This window comes from Suhomyces tanzawaensis (assembly GCF_001661415.1).
Source record: "Suhomyces tanzawaensis NRRL Y-17324 unplaced genomic scaffold CANTAscaffold_1, whole genome shotgun sequence".
NCBI classification, from domain to species: Eukaryota; Fungi; Ascomycota; class Pichiomycetes; order Serinales; family Debaryomycetaceae; genus Suhomyces; species Suhomyces tanzawaensis.
This window is the reverse complement of record NW_017963636.1, coordinates 737,657-756,422: the sequence shown is the minus strand read 5'-3', so window position 1 is coordinate 756,422 and position 18,766 is coordinate 737,657. Positions and strand designations below refer to the sequence as shown.

The 18,766-nt window shown below is 43.8% G+C and overlaps 8 protein-coding genes across 8 annotated transcripts; 3 read left to right on the top strand and 5 right to left on the bottom strand.

Moving 5' to 3' along the window:
- Nucleotides 1-2: 2 nt before the first annotated feature.
- On the top strand, nt 3-1,670 carry PAP1 (polynucleotide adenylyltransferase; the record flags this gene model as incomplete). The annotated part of the gene is made up of 1 exon (XM_020211355.1): nt 3-1,670. One exon carries the CDS (start codon nt 3-5, stop codon nt 1,668-1,670), a length of 1,668 nt encoding a protein of 555 aa, XP_020066762.1.
- Nucleotides 1,671-1,741: 71 nt separating this feature from the next.
- On the bottom strand, nt 1,742-2,333 carry CANTADRAFT_19262 (uncharacterized protein; the record flags this gene model as incomplete). Its single annotated transcript, XM_020206431.1, has 3 exons — nt 1,742-1,767; nt 1,793-2,035; nt 2,057-2,333. The coding sequence occupies 3 exons, from the start codon at nt 2,331-2,333 to the stop codon at nt 1,742-1,744; spliced, it is 546 nt and encodes a 181-aa protein (XP_020067609.1).
- Nucleotides 2,334-2,466: 133 nt separating this feature from the next.
- PIKA (1-phosphatidylinositol 4-kinase) lies at nt 2,467-5,391 on the bottom strand (the record flags this gene model as incomplete). Its single annotated transcript, XM_020208710.1, has 1 exon — nt 2,467-5,391. One exon carries the CDS (start codon nt 5,389-5,391, stop codon nt 2,467-2,469), a length of 2,925 nt encoding a protein of 974 aa, XP_020066761.1.
- Nucleotides 5,392-5,543: 152 nt separating this feature from the next.
- Nucleotides 5,544-7,058, bottom strand: OBPA (oxysterol-binding protein related protein). Its single transcript, XM_020207140.1, has one exon. It carries the CDS (start codon nt 7,000-7,002, stop codon nt 5,692-5,694), a length of 1,311 nt encoding a protein of 436 aa, XP_020066760.1. The 5' UTR covers nt 7,003-7,058; the 3' UTR covers nt 5,544-5,691.
- Nucleotides 7,059-7,246: 188 nt separating this feature from the next.
- Nucleotides 7,247-7,832, top strand: CANTADRAFT_45507 (homeobox domain-containing protein; the record flags this gene model as incomplete). Its single annotated transcript, XM_020209225.1, has 2 exons — nt 7,247-7,710; nt 7,763-7,832. 2 exons carry the CDS (start codon nt 7,247-7,249, stop codon nt 7,830-7,832), a joined length of 534 nt encoding a protein of 177 aa, XP_020066759.1.
- Nucleotides 7,833-7,861: 29 nt separating this feature from the next.
- HIP1 (Hip1p) lies at nt 7,862-9,532 on the bottom strand (the record flags this gene model as incomplete). The annotated part of the gene is made up of 1 exon (XM_020209271.1): nt 7,862-9,532. One exon carries the CDS (start codon nt 9,530-9,532, stop codon nt 7,862-7,864), a length of 1,671 nt encoding a protein of 556 aa, XP_020066758.1.
- Nucleotides 9,533-11,338: 1,806 nt separating this feature from the next.
- On the top strand, nt 11,339-12,888 carry FCR3 (Fcr3p). Its single transcript, XM_020207139.1, has one exon. The coding sequence runs from the start codon at nt 11,446-11,448 to the stop codon at nt 12,475-12,477; it is 1,032 nt and encodes a 343-aa protein (XP_020066757.1). The 5' UTR covers nt 11,339-11,445; the 3' UTR covers nt 12,478-12,888.
- A 2,811-nt stretch (nt 12,889-15,699) lies between these two features.
- On the bottom strand, nt 15,700-18,588 carry CANTADRAFT_3721 (uncharacterized protein; the record flags this gene model as incomplete). Its single annotated transcript, XM_020208709.1, has 1 exon — nt 15,700-18,588. The coding sequence occupies one exon, from the start codon at nt 18,586-18,588 to the stop codon at nt 15,700-15,702; it is 2,889 nt and encodes a 962-aa protein (XP_020066756.1).
- Between the last annotated feature and the right edge of the window lie 178 nt (nt 18,589-18,766).

Below are 18,766 nucleotides of genomic sequence, written 5' to 3'. Positions count from 1 at the left end.
AAATGAGTACAAGGGCTTATGGAGTTACAGACCCCATATCTACAGCAAATCCTACTCCGAAGGAAAATTTGTTGAATGATTCCCTTATTTCAGAACTCAAGAATCGAGGTTCTTTTGAGAGTGAACAAGCAACAAAGAAAAGGGTTGAAGTTCTTTCACTCTTCCAAAAGATGGTCCAAGAATTCGTATACATAGCATCGAAGAATAAGAATATGTCAGATGGTATGGCACGGGATGCCGGTGGAAAAGTGTTTACATTCGGTTCATATAGGTTAGGCGTCTATGGCCCTGGTTCGGATATAGATACTCTTGTTGTTGTTCCGAAGCATATCACTAGGGAAGACTTCTTCAATGTATTTGAGCAAATAATCCGTAAAAGACCGGAGTTAGAAGAAATTGCCGCAGTTCCTGATGCATACGTTCCAATTATCAAAATCGAGTTTGACGGGATATCGATCGATTTGATTCAGGCGACCCTAAATGTGCCCAGAATTCCTATTGACATGACACTTGATGATAAGAATCTTTTGAAAAATATTGATGAGAAAGACTTAAGATCTTTGAATGGTACAAGGGTCACCGATGAAATCTTACAATTGGTTCCAAAACCAACAGTCTTCAAGCATGCCTTACGTTGTATAAAAATGTGGGCACAACAAAGAGCTGTTTACGGGAATATCTTTGGGTTTCCAGGTGGTGTTGCATGGGCAATGCTAGTTGCAAGAATTTGCCAATTGTATCCCAATGCAGTTAGTGCTGTTATTGTTGAGAAATTTTTCAATATTTACACTAAATGGAATTGGCCACAACCGGTATTGTTGAAGCCAATAGAAGATGGTCCATTGCAGGTGAGAGTATGGAACCCAAGACTTTATCCACATGACCGACAACACAGAATGCCCGTAATCACACCTGCATATCCTTCAATGTGTGCCACTCACAATATCACTAGCTCAACTCAAAAGTTTATCTTGTCAGAGCTTGAGAGAGGGTCTGAAATGATGACACAAATTGGTTTGGGTAAGAAAAGCTGGGGTGATCTTTTTGAAAGACATGACTTTTTCTATCGTTACAAATTTTATTTATGCATTGTTGTGGCGACCGTTTCCACCGATGAAGAACATTTGAAGTGGAGTGGCTTTGTCGAAAGTAGACTACGTCAACTAGTCCTCAAGCTTGAAGTTACAGATGGAGTTGAACTTGCACATCCATATGTGAAAGACTTTTCAAATTCTTATTTAGTTGAAGACAACAAGACGGAAGACATTATTAATGCTTATGGTACACTTCAGGGAGAAAATTTTATAAATTCTCTTAAAAAGCCAACCGCGGAAGATAAGGAGAAGAAGCAGATTCATATCACAAAACTATTTGTCGGTCTTGACATAAAAATATCCAAAACGGCTGGTCAACCCGATGGAATTAAGAAGCTTGATATTCAGTATCCATGCTCAGAATTCTACAGTTTGTGTAAAGGTTGGGTTTCTTACAACGAAGAAATTCATCAGATTCAAATTAAGAATGTAAAATTGTTTGATCTTCCAAATGATGTTTACGTGGAGGGAGAGGTTAGACCCAAAAAAGTTACGAAGAAGAGAAAAAAGGATGACAAATCGGACCAACTCAAAAGGGCAAAGAGTGCTCCCGTACCAGTTAACTCCGCCACATAGTACTACTCATTGACCAGATTGCATATTAATTATCTAAACCATTTATAAATTGTACTATACTTCTTTATTAATCAAATATACATCTTCAACAACCAACCTGTCGATATCTGTTTCAAACATACAGCTCGTATTTTTGATTGTTACAAACTTTTGCGAATAGTTATCTGATATTCCACCACCAATATTCAAACTCGCACATAACCATTGCATGAAGGGAATATTTTTCTCCCTAAGATTGTACACCAGTGCATATAGGGACCATTGGGGTTTACTTGGTTCATTTTTCCATAATTCTGCCAAAGCTTTCGATAATTCCCTCTGATATTTGGCATTCCGTATTGATTTTGAGTAGAAAGTTCTAAAAGCTATGAATCCGTTAATCTTACCTTTTGCATTCTTTTGAAACTGTTCATCACGAATTGCATTATTGACACTTCCAGAATAGTTGTCGCCAAAATCGCTCAACTCATTAAATTTCCACATTAAGTTCGCTAATCCTTCCGAAGGTTTGGGAAGAGGGGGTAACTGTGCGAGAATGAAGCCCTCAAACCTTGGTTCGAACTTATTGTATCTCGCAGGAGAAAATTTGTATCTTAAGATTCGGAAGGAGCTTGTCCATGGTGTTTTCTTTGCAAGTCTAGGGGAAAAACACTTCATACGCATGAGTTTTGGTTATAAGTAGTAACAAGATTGACGTTTTTGATTTAGTTATATACCTAGTTTGTAATTCATGTGTATCCCTTTTAGTACATAAATCCGGAGAAAATATCCAATCCTGCATAAGAATAACCACATTTCAACTATAAATGCCTTGGGTGATCATTTGAAATTGGTCATATAGTCTTGTATAGATGCTGCCAATACTTCTGCCTATCAAATAATTTTCAACAAATGCCTCCGCCTCATCGTCTGTTAAGTGTAATTGAAGTCTCTGCTTGAGCAATACACTCGTTGTTTCACCATTCTTGAAACATGGCAAGGTCGAATCCTTTTGCATCAATTCAACTATGCTTACAATTTGTTCACTTTCAGCTCTCAATGAAATGAAACAGTTTTTACACACCGTTACAAATTTTTTGTAAGGTGCGCTATCTTGCCCTCCTAAAAGATCCACATATTCTGAAGTGAGCTTGAAAGGTGCGGCTTCGAATCCCACACTTCCAGGCGAGTTTGATAAAAGAAAACCGAAATCAATATGTATGATATGCCCCTCATTATCTACCATTATATTACCATTGTGCCTATCTTTGATTTGGAGAATGTAACATAAAATGGAGTAGGATGCCAAACTAACAGCAAAGTTATCTTGCGCTTGTTTGTACCTTGGTGAATCAAGCGAGCCATAAATTTCAGTAAAGTAATCCTGTAATGTGAATATTCTGCCTTTTGAATTTTCACCGGATGCAATAGAGATTTCCGTAAGTGATTTTTTGATGGAGTGGATGGACATGGCATTGGTAATAGTTTCGACGAGACCAGTTCCTGCACTTGTTATCAAAATTTTCATCCGTTTCGTCCAAGCTCCAGCCCTTCTTCTTTTCCATATGTTAGATATCATGGTTATGAGTTGGCACGCAAAAGCTTCTTGAGGAAGGTCGTCACCATTTTTTGCAATAACAGAGCATAGTTCCCAATTTGGTAAATGACCGTAAATACTTGATTTTTTTATTCTTTGCTTTTTGGTATTCCAATCCTCACCTAGTTTGAAATCGTTCTCCAACTTTCTCTCACCAGCATCAGGCAAATCACCTTTGAGTTGATTCAATTTCTCGAAGTTTATTGAGTCGAACTGATCTTGCAATGAGATCATGGATTCAACAATCCTGCTTCTGATTGACAAGGATTGCTCCGAAGACGATTGACCAGAGCTATCCAATTGCTGCAACATTACTGAGGCAATTCTCATTTGATCAGCCAAAGATTTGGTAGACATTTCTGCAGATGAGCCTGTAATGATTGGTAGAACCGAATGGTCTCCTTCATTATCCAGAATATTAGGAGAATCTGTGATTTTCAATTTGCTTAGCTCATGGGCAGAGCTTTTATGAGAGAGGATCGGGAAGTCGCCCAAATCCGCTTCTGCTTGTATACCTAATACTTCCAAATCTTGTTGATTGACTGTAGGAGTAGTAGGTGGCTTGAGTTCCTTTTCAGTAATATCAATTATATCATTTGTGATCTCTCTCTTTCGAAGTTCTGTTGTTGGACTGCGTTTTGCTTGAATTATCTTTTGATTTTGCTCAGAGAAAGGATTAAAGTCACTTTCATCACTAAGATATTCAACTAATAGCAAAAATGGAACTCTTTCAGCAGAGTTGAGAACACATGCTTCGTTAACACTTAACCTTAAAATCTTATGATACTTTTTGTTCTTGTTACTAGTAACAGGAAGAAGTTGGGGAATATCAATTTCAGAAGGCAATAAAGTATCATTAATGATAGAAAGTTCGGCTCTAAGAGCAGAAAGTCTGGCTTCTTTAGGTACTTGGGACAACCTCAATGATATATTTTGCAAAGCCATAATAAACTCAGTTTCCTTCTTAGCATAATTAACTTGTAGAGTCTTGAGAAGGCTATTGTACGAAGATGTGTTCGTATTTTTCGAATATTGAGATAGATTTCTTTTTATCTTTTGAGTTGATTCGGAATTGTTTATACTAATAATGGATTCAGATTCGGTTGGGGAGAGCGAAGGCCTTTCGTGAACCTTGGATAAATCTGGGAGTGATCTCGAAAAGTTGTAAGTGTCACTTTCAATAGATTCTGAACGGAAACTAGAAATCCCTTGTTTTGCTGCAGGATTAAGCCCTCTCTTTTTCGATTTGATATAAGTATTGATCTTCAAGTTTTCCGCTATCTCACTGTATTTAGCATGCTGTATTCTGCTCTTATCTTTCAATTCCATGGTTGACATTGCTCTGGTCAACAAATTTGCACCTGCTTCATTTTCGTCGTCAGTTGTATAAACTTCTGAATCATCGGACAGGAACGTCAGACTTACTTTCTTGGGTGCTATTCTTGGAACAGAAGAAGATCGTTGATGCAGCTCGCGACTTAGCCTTGAAATCGACTGGCTACCTGTTTCGTCTTCAGAGACCACTCCAGAATCTTCAATGGATAACCTCTTGTTCTTCATCGTCAAATTTTTGGTTAAAGACTTTTGAAAGTTTGCCAATTTGAACACGAATGACTTCTGTTGTTTACCCTGTGACTTTATAATTGGTGCAATGTAGTCATTTAGACCTGGAATAGCAATCGATGCGGCAATAGCACCACACATGACAAGGGATGGCTGTAGGTTTTCTCTAAATTCTGCATGTTTATCGTTCAGTGCTTCAGTATTGAAAAGAATGTTTTGTAATTTGTTTATAAATAAACGAACAGTCTTGAACGAAGTAGAATCTGGATCATTTCTCAACTCAAAAACATAAGCTTGCAAGTTCCAAAACACAATCAACGAAAAATGAGGGTACTTCGTACAATAATCCAATAAGAAGTCTTCAAGTGCCATAGAGTTGGTGTCAAAAGATACCAACAATTGAACAAACTGAGGAATAAAGAACTCCAACTCATCGTAGGTGTAAGAATACAACCTTTTCACCAAAGCATGATGTATACCAATTGAATCACAATTTCTTCTCAAATGATCAATACACTTGAAAGCACTGAAATCACCTGATCTGATTTCCTTAAGAAGTGACACCGTATCTATTTGAGACATTGTGATCTCTAATTACTCATGCTATTCGAGCGACTCAATGATTTGTTAAGTATGTTTTGCATTTGGGCAATGTAACCGGACAGCACAACTTAAAATATTATATGCAGGATGCGACAAACCAATAATGATCCGCTTAAAGCTTAGGTGGGAAGTGCTAAGTAGATTGTATATTATTGTATTTAAAATTGAGAGTAAATTATTATTATATATCCGGGTAAGGCAATGGAGTATTGCATAAAAAGCTATTCACGCAAGGAAGCTCTTCAACCTCACGGATCAATTAATTCATATTATAGGTGTTTAAGATTTTCCGCTTGCTTTCTTATAGCCCGGTATGTCAAATGATTCATGAAGCTTCTGCCCAGGTAGGATAGGGAAAATATCAAGTACGGAACTTCTCAATGATTCTGCATCCTCAGATAAATCAATATGCTTATAAATAATGTACTCCAAATCCTTAATGTCCTGCTCCAGGTCCGACACAGGTCTAAACAAACGTGGATGAAAATCCACACCAGCTTCTAATCTCTTCTTGGCTATAATTCTTTGTTCATTTTCGACTTTAAATTTCTCTTCCGTAGCTAAATTGTGATCTCTCTTACTAAGGCCCTCAAGAGTTGGCTTCCACAAGTTCCGTGATTCATACTCCCACTGTTCATCTAATGGTTTAACTTGAGATTTTAATTGGGTTGCTCCTGCTGTATCAAACAACACTTTCTTTTCGCCTGTCTTCACATTCTTAATTTCCATGACTTCATTCCACTTACCAGAAATATTGTAAAGCACTTCGGAATTTTTGGAGTTCTTGATTACACCCTCAATTGCATCATATGTACCACTAATGAAGCCCTTTGTTTTGAAATCAATATCCGCCTCAAAACCAGTTTTGGCACATTTCACATACATGTGGTCTCCCAATTCAAGTCTAAGTTTACCAAAAAGGATACCACGACAGTACACATTTGGCTGGTTCATGATGTATACTTCATCATCTCTCTCACCAAGAGTAACATGACCCCAACCTTCCATAATTGCAGCTGACGAATTTCCAAGAAACTTGGATTTGGGAACCACTACCCCATCTACTCTAATCTTCAGCTCTGGTACTAAGTAGAAGTATGATGACTTAGGAGGATGGTGTGAAACTTGCTCTGACACATAATATGCTTTGTTACCATCGGGAAGGTCGTCCCAATAACAAGCGAAGACTTCTCCCAACACAGGATTCAATGGCTTCTTCACTGCTTTAGGAGCAATGTGCCAACTTGCAAGGTACCATTTAAGCACTGCTATGAAACGTTCCAATTCATCTTCAGTCTTGTTGGCATCTAACAAGAGGTTAGGAATTTGAAAGAAGTTCGTAATTCTTTCCAACATAGATTTTTTTTCTAATATGAAAGTTGGAAGTGTGATCTTAGATAAATCACAGCCTGGCCTCAATTGAGCAATGATTCCGGATAAGATAGATTGTCCTTCATTGTCAATCTCATCCACGTCATCAGTATCTTTTGTTTGATCTCCGTGAGGAGTAGAAGCTTTGCTAGAGGTTGATTCCAGTTCCTCGCTAGAAGCTCTAATCTTCAATTTATCAAGCTTGGACGTTAATCCCATACTTCTATCTTGTTCTTGATAATTGATGTTGTATTTCGTTAATTTGCTTAGTAGTGGATATGGGTTGTTTTGGTAAGGGCACGAAAGTTGCTATGACTAGGCAATCAGGGGATTAATTACTCAACCTGCAAGGTGTTAACCTGTAAAACAAATATGTTGCAAAATATGTGCATGCGAAAATGTGGTATTCTGATCTGACTTGTCATATTAACCCGAAGATTTCCATCCTACTGAGTAATTAGGAATGAATTCACTGATTGAATCCTTAAAACTCATCGAGCTTCATCTTAAGATGCAGATCACAACAATATGTACCTTTCCTGTTTTCAATCCAGAGGTAATCCGTGCAGAAGTCGAAGCTCACACTTCCTTTTTGGTAATCTTTCTTGAGAGAGCACCTTATATTCGAGATGGGGAGTTGGTAATTTTAAAGAATATCAGTACCCTTGTTAAAACTTTGCTTAATATGACTCGGGAACGTTATGATTTTCACTTTCAAATTCAAGAATTGGCAATTGGGCTGAATGAATCAGGACAGACAACCCAATCAAACTCCCATTTAGTTTCCAACCACAAGTTCTCTCAAAACCAAGTTGAAATTCTTGAACAATGGTATCAATCAAATTCTGAACACCCATTTCTAAACAACCAATCAACTCTTGAATTGCAAACTCGCACGGGACTCACAGTAACCCAAGTTAAAAATTGGTATGTATACAAGTTATTCTTGTTTGATCTATTACTAACTCCATATCAATAGGGTTTCTAACAAGAGGCGCAAGGAGAAGACTCAAAGTGTATCAAAAGAATTAGAGCCCTTTTTAACGTGAAATCATTTATTTTTATATAGAGTAAGAGTTTAGCACCAGTAGTTCCATAATCTTTTATGGACAGGCATGGCTCTGTTTCTCTCCCTTTCCTCCTCCATTTCCTGTCTTATCAACTTCATATCCGTGTCTCTTCTACCTGAATCTAAATCGATGTCTTTCAAAGGAACGTAGATTCTCCAGTTTCTGGTCCATATTTTGTGTCCGAGGTAGAACACCAAAATAACTACCGACCCCAAGTAGTTCTGGAAAAAGTTCTTAGCACTGGGCTTGCTGCTTCCAATGGGGAACAAAGCGACCCAGAATTGGACTCCCAACACCAACACCAAGAGCACCATCGAGTAAATGGAACCAGCAACTCCTGTGACCGCAGTAAACACCAACTCGTCGGTGGATCTGCCCTGCAACCGCATGGCCATTCTGAATCTGACGTGGCACAAGCCGATGTTGAACCACAGGAAAATGGTGGCTAAACCCGATACTGAGAGTAACCAGCCAAACACCTGTCCCTGGTCCTTGTACGCAGAAAGGAAGCACAAAAGGCCAAACACGGCAGACATCATCAATCCAGCCAATGGTCTACCCTTACGATCAACATAAGCTAAGTAGCTGGGGCCCAAACCCTGGGCCCCCAAGCTTTGGATGGTACGGGAGCACCCGTAGACGGCAGAGTTACCCACCGAGATGACAGAAATCAAGATCACGGCATTGAAGATGGAAGGAAGCACCTTGATGCCTCCATTTTTGATGGCAATGACAAATGGCGATGCAGAGGCCGTGGATGAGCCCAACAACTGGTCGGAGTTGGAAGGAACAAGCAAGCCGATGAAAGTGAGCGACAAGAAGTAGAACAAGAAGATTCTCCAGAACACCTGTCTGACGGCCTTGGGCAACACGCTTCTTGGGTTGGCGACCTCAGCTGAGGCCAAACCCACCATTTCACTTCCCGCAAGCGAGTAGGAGGCGGTAACGAAGGTGGTTGCAACTCCCTTGAAGCCGTTGGCAAAGGCACCGGGATTCTTCCAGTATTTTGCACCCACAAAAGTATGGTTGGGGCCACCGCCACACACAAGTACCACCCCGAGGATGATGAACCCCACTATGGCCACAACCTTGAAGATTGTGAGGTAGAACTCGGCCTCACCGTAGCCCTTGACGTCCAACAAGTTGATCACCACAATGAGGAGGTAGAAAATTGCCACCCATGCGACGGGGTTGATGCCAGAATTCCAGTAAGTAATGCACATGGCAGCAGCCACCAACTCTAACGGAAGCACAATCAACCACATGAGGGCGTAGTTCCAGCCCACGGCAAAGCCCCACGACGAGTCCACGAACCGGGTAGCGTAGGTGGAAAACGCACCGTTCACAGGGTAGGCCACACAGAGTTCACCGAGCGAGTGGATGGTACAGAACACCATGGTTCCTACCAATCCCCAGGCGATCAACAACGCGGCAGGGCCTCCGGTATGCAAGGCACCACCAGACCCGATCAAGAGACCGGTCCCCACACTGCCCCCAAGGGCAATCATCTGGACGTGTTTGTTCTTCAACTTACGGTGCAACTCTCCCTTGGAGGTGGCAGCAACTGCCTTTTCGATGTCGTTCATGCTGGCAGAACCGTCTTTGGTGGTGGAAGATGGCTGCAGGGTATCGAGATCAGCCCTCTGGAAAGACTGGGTGAAACGGGCCCAGCGGCCCATTTGGATGCTCTCGTCGTAGCTGACGGATTCTTCCTCGTACTTCTCGGAGCCCTTCATGACAACTGGTGAGTGAAGCCGGAAAGATAGCGGTGAAGAGTGGTCAGTTTTGGGGAAATGTCGAGGCCATTGCCTGGGCATTTGGGGCCAGTGGCTTTGTGTCATGGTCCACTTTACGGAAGTAGTAAACGAAGTCGGGGTAACCGTACGAGGGAAGTGGAGGGGGCAGAGGCAGCTACAGTGACAGCCAGGGCTGATGCTGGTGCTGGTGGTGTATTTGCAGTCGGGGGCTAGGCTCTTCCATCGGTCCTGGCGCCTGGAGCCACCGCTCAGACTGTCTCCAGCTGGAGGACCCTCTCCTGCGAAGCCCCGGGTGGGTGAAAAAATTTTCTCTCACATGACCACTGTTGGCGGCTAGGACGAAACCCCGGAGGGGGGACGGGGACAGGCCAGTAGGGAGGACGGACCACGAATGGTTGCAAGAGAGCATCTGTCATGCAAGATAGTGCTGCAGCGAACAATCAGGAGACAGGGCAACGGCTGTCACATTTTGACAGGACGGCTCATAGGTATGGCTTAGGGAGGACGGGGCCGCACGGCAGCCAATGGGAGCGCGTGGCGCCCGCGTATTCGCGCTTAGCACCGGCAACTGGAGGGAGGGCGCCGCACGATTAATCACGTGTTCGGGGACCCTGAAACTGGCCCTACACCCATACGCCTGGCTGCAACAGCACGGCACAGGGCTTCGGAAGGGCTCCCCTACCTGCTAGAGGAGTCTCTTGCGAGGCTCACAGCGTTGCTTCGCCATTGCTGACTTTCTACATGGCCACAACTTGCTTCGCAGTATCTGTGGTGCGATTGGCCACTCGTCCCAGAGATAATGGAGCAAACAGCAATCCTTCCTAGACTGGCCAATCGTGGGCCTGGAAGACAAGTGCTTGCCATGCACCCCTTCATTCCGTCTGTCCCCGTCTTTTTTGGTATAAATTGCTCCTACCAGCACATCGGAACGGTCCCTACAGCAGCCTACTACAGATGGAAGTGCGCACGGCTGACACCCTGACACTGCCAGGACAGCCAGTCAGCCTCAATCCTACGACACCCCTTCGCCGTGTCAACGTTGTAGCAAGTTGGCTATTTGGGCTTAAAATCCAATTTTAGACTTTAGCGGGATCTACTCTCGGAACTCTGTGCACGTGCTTTTACGACTTCCGGTCACCTACTTCACCTCCAACACCCCCTCGGCAAAGCTGCTAAAACCCATGAAAGAGAGCTACTTTGCAAGCCATACTAGTAAATCCCTGTCCCTTCCGCATCCTTACGAACTCCCACTCTTGTCAGGCAATTACTGGCCCCGTAGACCGAGGTCGAATGCTCAAGCATTTGAGATCACGTGAAACAGGGTCCTTCGAGTTTCTTGAGGATTTCTGCCCAATTTATGCCATTACACAAGCAACATCCTAGCCCGAACCCTCTATTCTTCACCCAGTCTACCCCTTGTCCGACGTAACTCCTTTTCTCTAGTTAGCCTACCCGTATACCTCTACTCCACGTGCCCATTCCACTCCCTTCAACACCATTTCTGCTATCGAACATCTTCTGGACCCTCTCTCGGCGAAGCCTCACGCCTGCCTCCACCAAGGCTCCTACAATGCATGCCTCGGAAACAAAAGGGTCCGTACTTAGGACAACCAGTCCAGGGATGTGCGCACGGCTGACGCCCTGCACCACCGGACCCCCACCAGAGAGCTAACAATAGCCACCACGACACCAACTGCCCTGTCCGCAGTCCCATGGAGGCGTGGGGTGACGAGCCGAGGCTTGGGCCGTTCCGTTCACGGGGCTGACCCCTTGAGTTCCGCACGTGACGCGCCCTGTCATGTTAGTAATTTCGCTCTCCATTATCTCAACCAACCATGAACACCCTGATGTCGTCCTACAACGAGAAGCCCCCGGTCCAGGCCAGCGCAGACTACTGGATGAACTCACCCTCCCACAACATGACCATCAATCCCGACATCAAGCCGCCGTTCCTGGAACTCGACGAAGCCGAATGCCAGAAGCAGTTCTTTGCCCAGAGCCCCCAGTTCCAGTTCAACCAGTCCCCATACATGCTCGACAATACCCAACCCGCATACTTACCTCCACAGAACACCCAGCCGGGGTTCGACATCTTGGGCGGCCAAAACTTCCCAGAGGGCTCCATCAGCGACCACTCGTCTCCGTCCAACAACTTGTTGTTCCACCACTCTCCTGAAAGCTCGACATCCATAGGCGTGGAAGCAGAGGTAGTCAAGAAGGCACCCAAGACCAAGGCTGCCACCAAGACCAAGAAGCAGCTCTTGGACGAACAGGACGCTATCTTGATTGCCAAAGACGATTCGGAACTTAACTACGACGAGCTCCAGCTAAAGCGCAAGGCCCAGAACAGAGCCGCCCAGAGAGCCTTTCGCGAAAGGAAGGAGTCCAAGATGAAGGAGTTGGAGGCCAAGCTCATGGAGAGCGACAAGGAGCGCCAAAAGCTCATGGAAAAGCTAGAGATCATCACCAAGCAAAATATGTACATCCTGACCGAAAACGAGTTGTTGCGGTCCAAGGGCCCTGCCGAGGAGCCGATGGAAGACTACAAGTTCACCTTTCCCCACAGTCAGAACGAATTCATCCACGAGTTGGCAGGTAAGCATAAGTTCGAGCCTCAGCACATACGGAAGGTGTATGACTCTCCCGAGCACCCAGGGAACAAGATTCTTGCGCTCGGGGCGGTTTGGGACTACCTCCAGGTGAAGGCTGACGAATATAGCATCGATTACGACGGCATTGACATTCCTTTGATAATGAGCAAGCTCAAGGGTAACGAGCGTTGTCACGGGTTTGGTCCAGCCTACCCATTGGAGTTGGTGGACAGGGTGATTGCAGAATGCTGCAATTTGCCCTCGGCTTACACTTAAGTGCAGAAGTTGACAAGTTTGGTAAAGTATGGTTTTTTCGTAATAGAGAGCTTGATAGCCCGGGTTCTGGCTATCTTCCGGGAATTCCAGACGAGATGGCACTATGTACAATAATTCAATTCACATCGTAAGCACAATGGGGCCAATTTGAGATACAATACCATGAGCTAAAGATAAAACCAAACTACCAGTAATATGTAGTGATGTATAAATCAATAAGCTGATAACTTGACTGGGGATTATGTCATGTAGATAAGCAGGATATGAATAAAAAGATTCCAAATGACAGTCTTACTGATTCTGCCTCGTTAGCAATTTAATCTGGAGATATTCTGTAGTGTTTGACTAGGCCCTCACCTCAAAATCTACAAACTTGCGGGTGTCAGACTTTTGACTCTAATCCCATTTCTTCTCCCATACGACTGTTGTAACTATAGCGGTTGGAATAATGTGAAGTACGGGTGTTCTGGACTATCTGTCTTTTTTGCGGTCTAGACATCTTTTTTCCAAACTGGAAGGAGGACAAGTCAATTTCATTCCTATCTTTATCGATGTTGACACCTTTAAACTCCTAATATGTAATCTCTTCTAGCCTATACCCTTACCAGTTGTATCTCACCTTGTCCTTATCTACAATCTACCCACATCCTTACAACCACCAGTAGTCTCACGCACTGTCTCATATGTTGATGTGCTCTCCGCCGAACTTTCTAGAAGTTCGCAGCAAAATTTATTTAAAATCAATCATTGACCACCAACCCTACCTTCACCATCATACCTAACATGTCTGCTGAAGAATACAAAGCTCAAGGTAACAAGCACTTTGCTGCCAAGGAGTTCACCGAAGCCATCGAGCTGTTCACCAAGGCCATTGAAGCCTCCGCCACCCCCAACCATGTCTTGTACTCCAACAGATCCGGATCCTATGCCTCGTTGAAAGATTTCGGACCAGCGTTGAAAGATGCTGAAGAATGTGTCAAGATCAACCCATCCTGGGCCAAGGGCTACAACCGTGTTGGTGCTGCGCACTACGGTTTGGGCAACTTGGACGATGCCAAACTGGCCTACCAAAAGGCCCTCGAGTTGGACTCTGCCAACGCCATGGCCAGCGACGGCTTGAAGAGCGTGGAGCAAGCCATTCAATCCCGTAATGCCCAACCAGACATGGGCTTGGGCTCTCTTTTCAGTGACCCAAACTTGATTGCCAACTTGCAAGCCAACCCAAAGACCGCTGAATTGATGAAGGACCCAGAGTTAGTCCAAAAGGTCAGAAATATCCAAAGCAACCCTAAGGCTAACGCCACCCAATTCTTGAGTGACCCCAGATTGATGACAGTCATGGCTGCCATCATGGGTATCGATATGGATGCCCCAGAGCCTCCACAAGCTGCTCCAGCCCAGCAACCACCTGCACCAAAGGCTGAACCAAAGAAGGAGGAGCCAAAGAAGGAAGAGCCAAAGGAGGAGCCAAAGGACGTTGAAATGGAAGAAGTTGACACCAGCAAGCAAGATGCCGACGCTGCCAAGGCCGAAGGTAACACATTATACAAGCAAAGAAAGTTCGATGAAGCCATTGCTGCCTACAACAGGGCTTGGGAATTGCATCAAGACATTACTTACTTGAACAACCGTTCTGCTGCCGAATTCGAAAAGGGTGACTATGATGCTGCTATCGCCACCTGTGAAAAGGCCATTGACTCTGGTAGAGAAATGAGAGCTGACTACAAGTTAATCGCCAAATCTTTTGCCAGATTAGGTAACACTTACTTGAAGAAAGATGATTTGGAGAATGCCGTGAAGAACTTTGACAAGTCATTGACAGAACACAGAACTCCAGATGTTCTTAATAAGTTAAGATCCACTCAAAGAGAAATTAAGGTGAGAGAAGCAGAAAACTATATTGACCCTGAAAAGGCGGAAGAAGCTAGATTGCAAGGTAAGGAATACTTCACCAAGGGTGACTGGCCAAATGCTGTCAAGGCTTACACTGAAATGATCAAGAGAGCCCCAGAAGATGTCAGAGGTTACTCCAACAGAGCAGCAGTTTTAGCTAAGTTGTTATCTTTCCCAGATGCTGTGCTTGACTGTAACAAGGCCATTGAAAAGGACCCAAGTTTCATCAGAGCCTACATCAGAAAGGCCAATGCCCAGTTAGCAATGAAGGAATACTCCCATGTCATGGACACCTTGAAAGAAGCCCGTGATAAGGATTTGGAATTAGGTGAAGGTAAGAATGTTGGTGAAATCGATCAATTATACAACAAGGCTATGTCCTCTCGTTTCCAAGCCTTTGAAGGCGAAACTCCAGAGCAAACCATGGAAAGAGTCTCTAGAGACCCAGAAATCGTGAATATCTTGCAAGACCCAGTCATGCAAGGTATATTAGGACAAGCCAGAGAAAACCCAGCTGCCTTACAAGACCACATGAGAAACCCTCAAATTAGTGAAAAGATCAACTTGTTGATTGCTGCTGGTGTTATTCGTACCAGATAAACCACAATTAATGCAGGCAATGATGAAGTAAATACTTATTTCAATGATACTTCGTAAGAATATGAGAAGAGTCTCTACGTAGCAAATTGGTTATGTTATTGCTAAACATTATTGCTCATAGCGATGGATTTCCGGCCATGGGTAAACAGGTGTAACTTCGTATTGAGGTTGAGAATGATATAACCATTTGCGTTTAAGTATGCCATTTCTCAATATAACACAAAAATGAATTACGCTTGTAGTTGTTAGATTTATAAAATTTATTCAGATTTTTAGAGAAATTGGACTGCATTGAACTAGTGTATGAAAAGCAAGCAATACAAGACTTCCAAACACTTTGGTATACGTAGTGTGTAAGTATCTATCTTAATGGAATTGGTAGTTATCCATCTTCTGGGCACTGTTGAGGATGTTCTGATTGTGATTTATAACCAGTATCATTTTGGAGGGTATAACACGAAAACGTAAAGGATACTTGAGTACCTCACATAAGGCATTCAAAATCCAGCTGATATCACCGATTGGGTTCGGCATAAGTGGGAAGAACAACAATAGTTACGTTTAAATACCTAGGCTCAATGCAAAATTTAGAAGAAATACTATATGAACGGTGCTGAACAAGTGTATACAGTGCCATCATTTTGGTAGATGCAAAAGTCGTAAGATATTCTAATAGTAAAAAATCGTTCATTCAATAGCTAAATTACATCCTTAAGTGTCCTTGTGAAATTACTGTTGCACTCCAAGGTTGTTATCAAAGAAAAAGTTTGGAAGAGTATCCATTTGGGAAAAGAATATCAGGGTCAACGCATCATCGTTCAAATAATCGCCGTAAATGTCGGGATTAGAGCCATTCGATGCGGTGGAGGTGTTGGAACCCGAAGGATGGCGAACACGGCCATTACTATCTTCCTGTCCGGCGAAGGCGTTTCCATTGGAAGTGCCATTCCATGTCGACTGGTTCATTTGTTGAAGAGGATTAATCGATTTTGGCGTACTGTTGCTGGTGTGTGAGTACGGATATGCCCACGAATTGGCAGGAACTCCCTCAACACTACCTGCGTGGTAAGGACCGTTTTGGGAAGCATTTGGTTGCTCCCCTGTGCCGTTAAGTTGCCCCGAGGAATTGCCAACATCTTGTGTTGGATGCAAAATGTTGGAAAGAGAAGGGTTGAAACTTGGTGATTGAGCAGTAGATCCAGTACTGCCTGGATCACTGCGGGAGCCTGGGGTGACAGCCAGATTTCTACTAGAAAAGGGAGATGCTCCCAACACCATACTTGGCTTCTCTGCACTCACATGTTCCTGGAACACAATTGGGAAGGCAGTTTTGACTTCATCGATGTGTTCACGCAATCCTTCATAATTACCCACAATGTCAACATTCATTTTAATCTCGTAGGATCGTATGACAATTCTCAAAATCAATTTGATCAAAAGCATTAAGATAGCATCCTTTTGTGAGTAAAGGTCGGGGTGGTCCCTCTCGAGAATGAACCAGTTGGTGCTGGCACCAAAGAAGTTCATCGAACTATCAATCAACAACTGAAGATCATTATAAGACTCTGGAGAATCGGGGTGGTTAAGCAACGCAGCACTAATATTCAAAAATGCACAAACCGGGTAAAAGATAATCCACTTGAAGTATGAGGCGGCAGTGTTTTTTCTGTTGATTTGTCTAACCAAGATCAAAATGGTTCTTGCTGCGTTGAGGGAAATGTTACGGAACTGATTACTCTGTTCACGCACTTTATCAAAGCCATCGGTACCAACTATGAAAGCGAGTCTGTTCATCAACATCAAATGCAAGAAGTATGATAATTGAACCGAAAGAACCGTTTCTCTTCTAGCTATGCTCATGTCGCTGGACATGAGCCTAAAGCCTGGGTCATTATAGAAGCGAGGTCTTTCTTCTTCTCTCATGGATGCTCCCATCTCATACATTTCCTCATTCAAGCTGTTTAACTTATGAGCCAAAGTTTCGTACGAATCATTTTGGGCATTGGCCAGGAACAACCAGTGGTAAGACTTAGATCTGAGCTTTGTGAGCAACAATAAGTAAATGTAGTAGAACAAATGTGGGTCATCTAATTTGCTAACAGCGGCCAAATGGATATTTGTTCCAAGATCAACTCCACCCAACATTTCACTGCACTCAGGATTTACACCGTGTTTGGCCCATAATTGGGCAAGAGTCTTGAAATCTTCAGTACTGTTCGTGGTGACGTCCGCAATATTAATCAAAGGTGGTTTTCCAGAACGAAAGCAGATTTCCATGTCGTAGTACTGACACAACCACCATAATTTTCTTCTTCTTTCTTGTTCATCGAAGCTTAAATTCTCGAGAGTTTCGGCTCTATGTATCCCCATTTCTTGAGCATATCTCACGGCAACTGCTATCAAAGTGTAGTTAACATGACTGGTCAAGAAGTTACCTTCAATGAATATAACAAGCAGCAAGATGGCTCCGATGGTCTCGAGACCATCACGCATAACCGATATTCTATGGTAGTAGTAGATAGCGTTGTCGAAAAATGTGTTCTGGAGCTGGAGCAATGCAGAATAGCTGATGCTGTTGACGGCACTATTTGGATCCAACTTTTTATCCTTGGATACGTTGCAGGCCAAAGATTCTTCAGTAACATCCTGGTCTAGCTTGGTGCTTATGCAGATCATCAACGCCGTGGTCATCATCAAGTACTCGGAGTACTTGAACTTTCTCTTGACTTTTGTTTCTGGATCGAACTTCTTGTAGTACTCTTCAAACAAATGCCTGATGGTGTGCCCTTCGGCTGCCAACGTGATCATGGGAATATCGAAATAGTAGGTGTCTAGGAAATCAAACACAATCTTACTGTCGGCAGGGAAAGGGGACTCGATAAGCCTCTTGCGGCCCTTGTGATCGACCAAGGGAGGGTCGATCCACTTGAGCAAATATTTCTTGAGCTTTTCGATGAAGGCAAGCGGAATGTTTTTGATGGGCAACGTCAAACTGTAGCCCTCAGGGCCCAAGGTTTGTTCAATCCAGTCCAAGGACTTGTTGGAAAAAATACACATGATGGAATGGGTGCCGAAGTACTGCTCCACCGACTTCGAGTGCAATATGCTCTTGGCCTGGGCATGCTCCTTGGGCTCCTTTGGTACCGAATGGCCATTCTTTTCCACCTTGATGTGGACGTTATCGTCAGCAGAGCTGTCATCATCGTCGTCGTCTTCGTCGTTTTCGTTGTCGTTTTCGTTGTCTTCGTCATCAGTCTCGTCGTTGGCGTAGGAGGCACCTGGGGTGAAATCGATTTTTTGGGAGTTTGGCTTGATTCCAGCAAGGGTGTCCAAACGGGACATCAAGGTGGTCAAGACGCCCTCCAAGCCCGCAAGCCTGCTGTTAATGAGGTGGAGCTCGCGGGAGCTACCGTTCAGGCGCAGCGACTTCTTGTTATCGCCAGTAGTCTTCTTCTTCACGGGACGTTCTTCGTAATGACAATTGGCTTCCCCTACTTGGATACAGTTTGCACAGGGCAGTTGGCCGTTGCACTTGATTTTCTTTCGCCGGCAGGTGTCGCAGGCGATTCTGATACGTTTCTTGGACGCAGAGTCCAGGTCTGGCGACGTGGGGACCATGGTGGTGTGTAGTGGAGGTGAGATGTTTGAAATGGACTGAGATAGTATATGTAGAGCGCCGCTTACGTAACCGGATGACAAAATAGTGGAAGAACAACTTTTAGATGTGTGTGGAAAAACCTGGATGGCGCTCGTTAATGCGGGGGTTGCGGCCAGTAATGGTTAGCGCAGTAAGGCG

Coding starts and splice junctions, on each gene's coding strand:
- FCR3 (XM_020207139.1), top strand. CDS start 11,446: ATGAACACCCTGATGTCGTCCTACAACGAGAAGCCCCCGGTCCAGGCC.
- OBPA (XM_020207140.1), bottom strand. CDS start 7,002: ATGGGATTAACGTCCAAGCTTGATAAATTGAAGATTAGAGCTTCTAGC.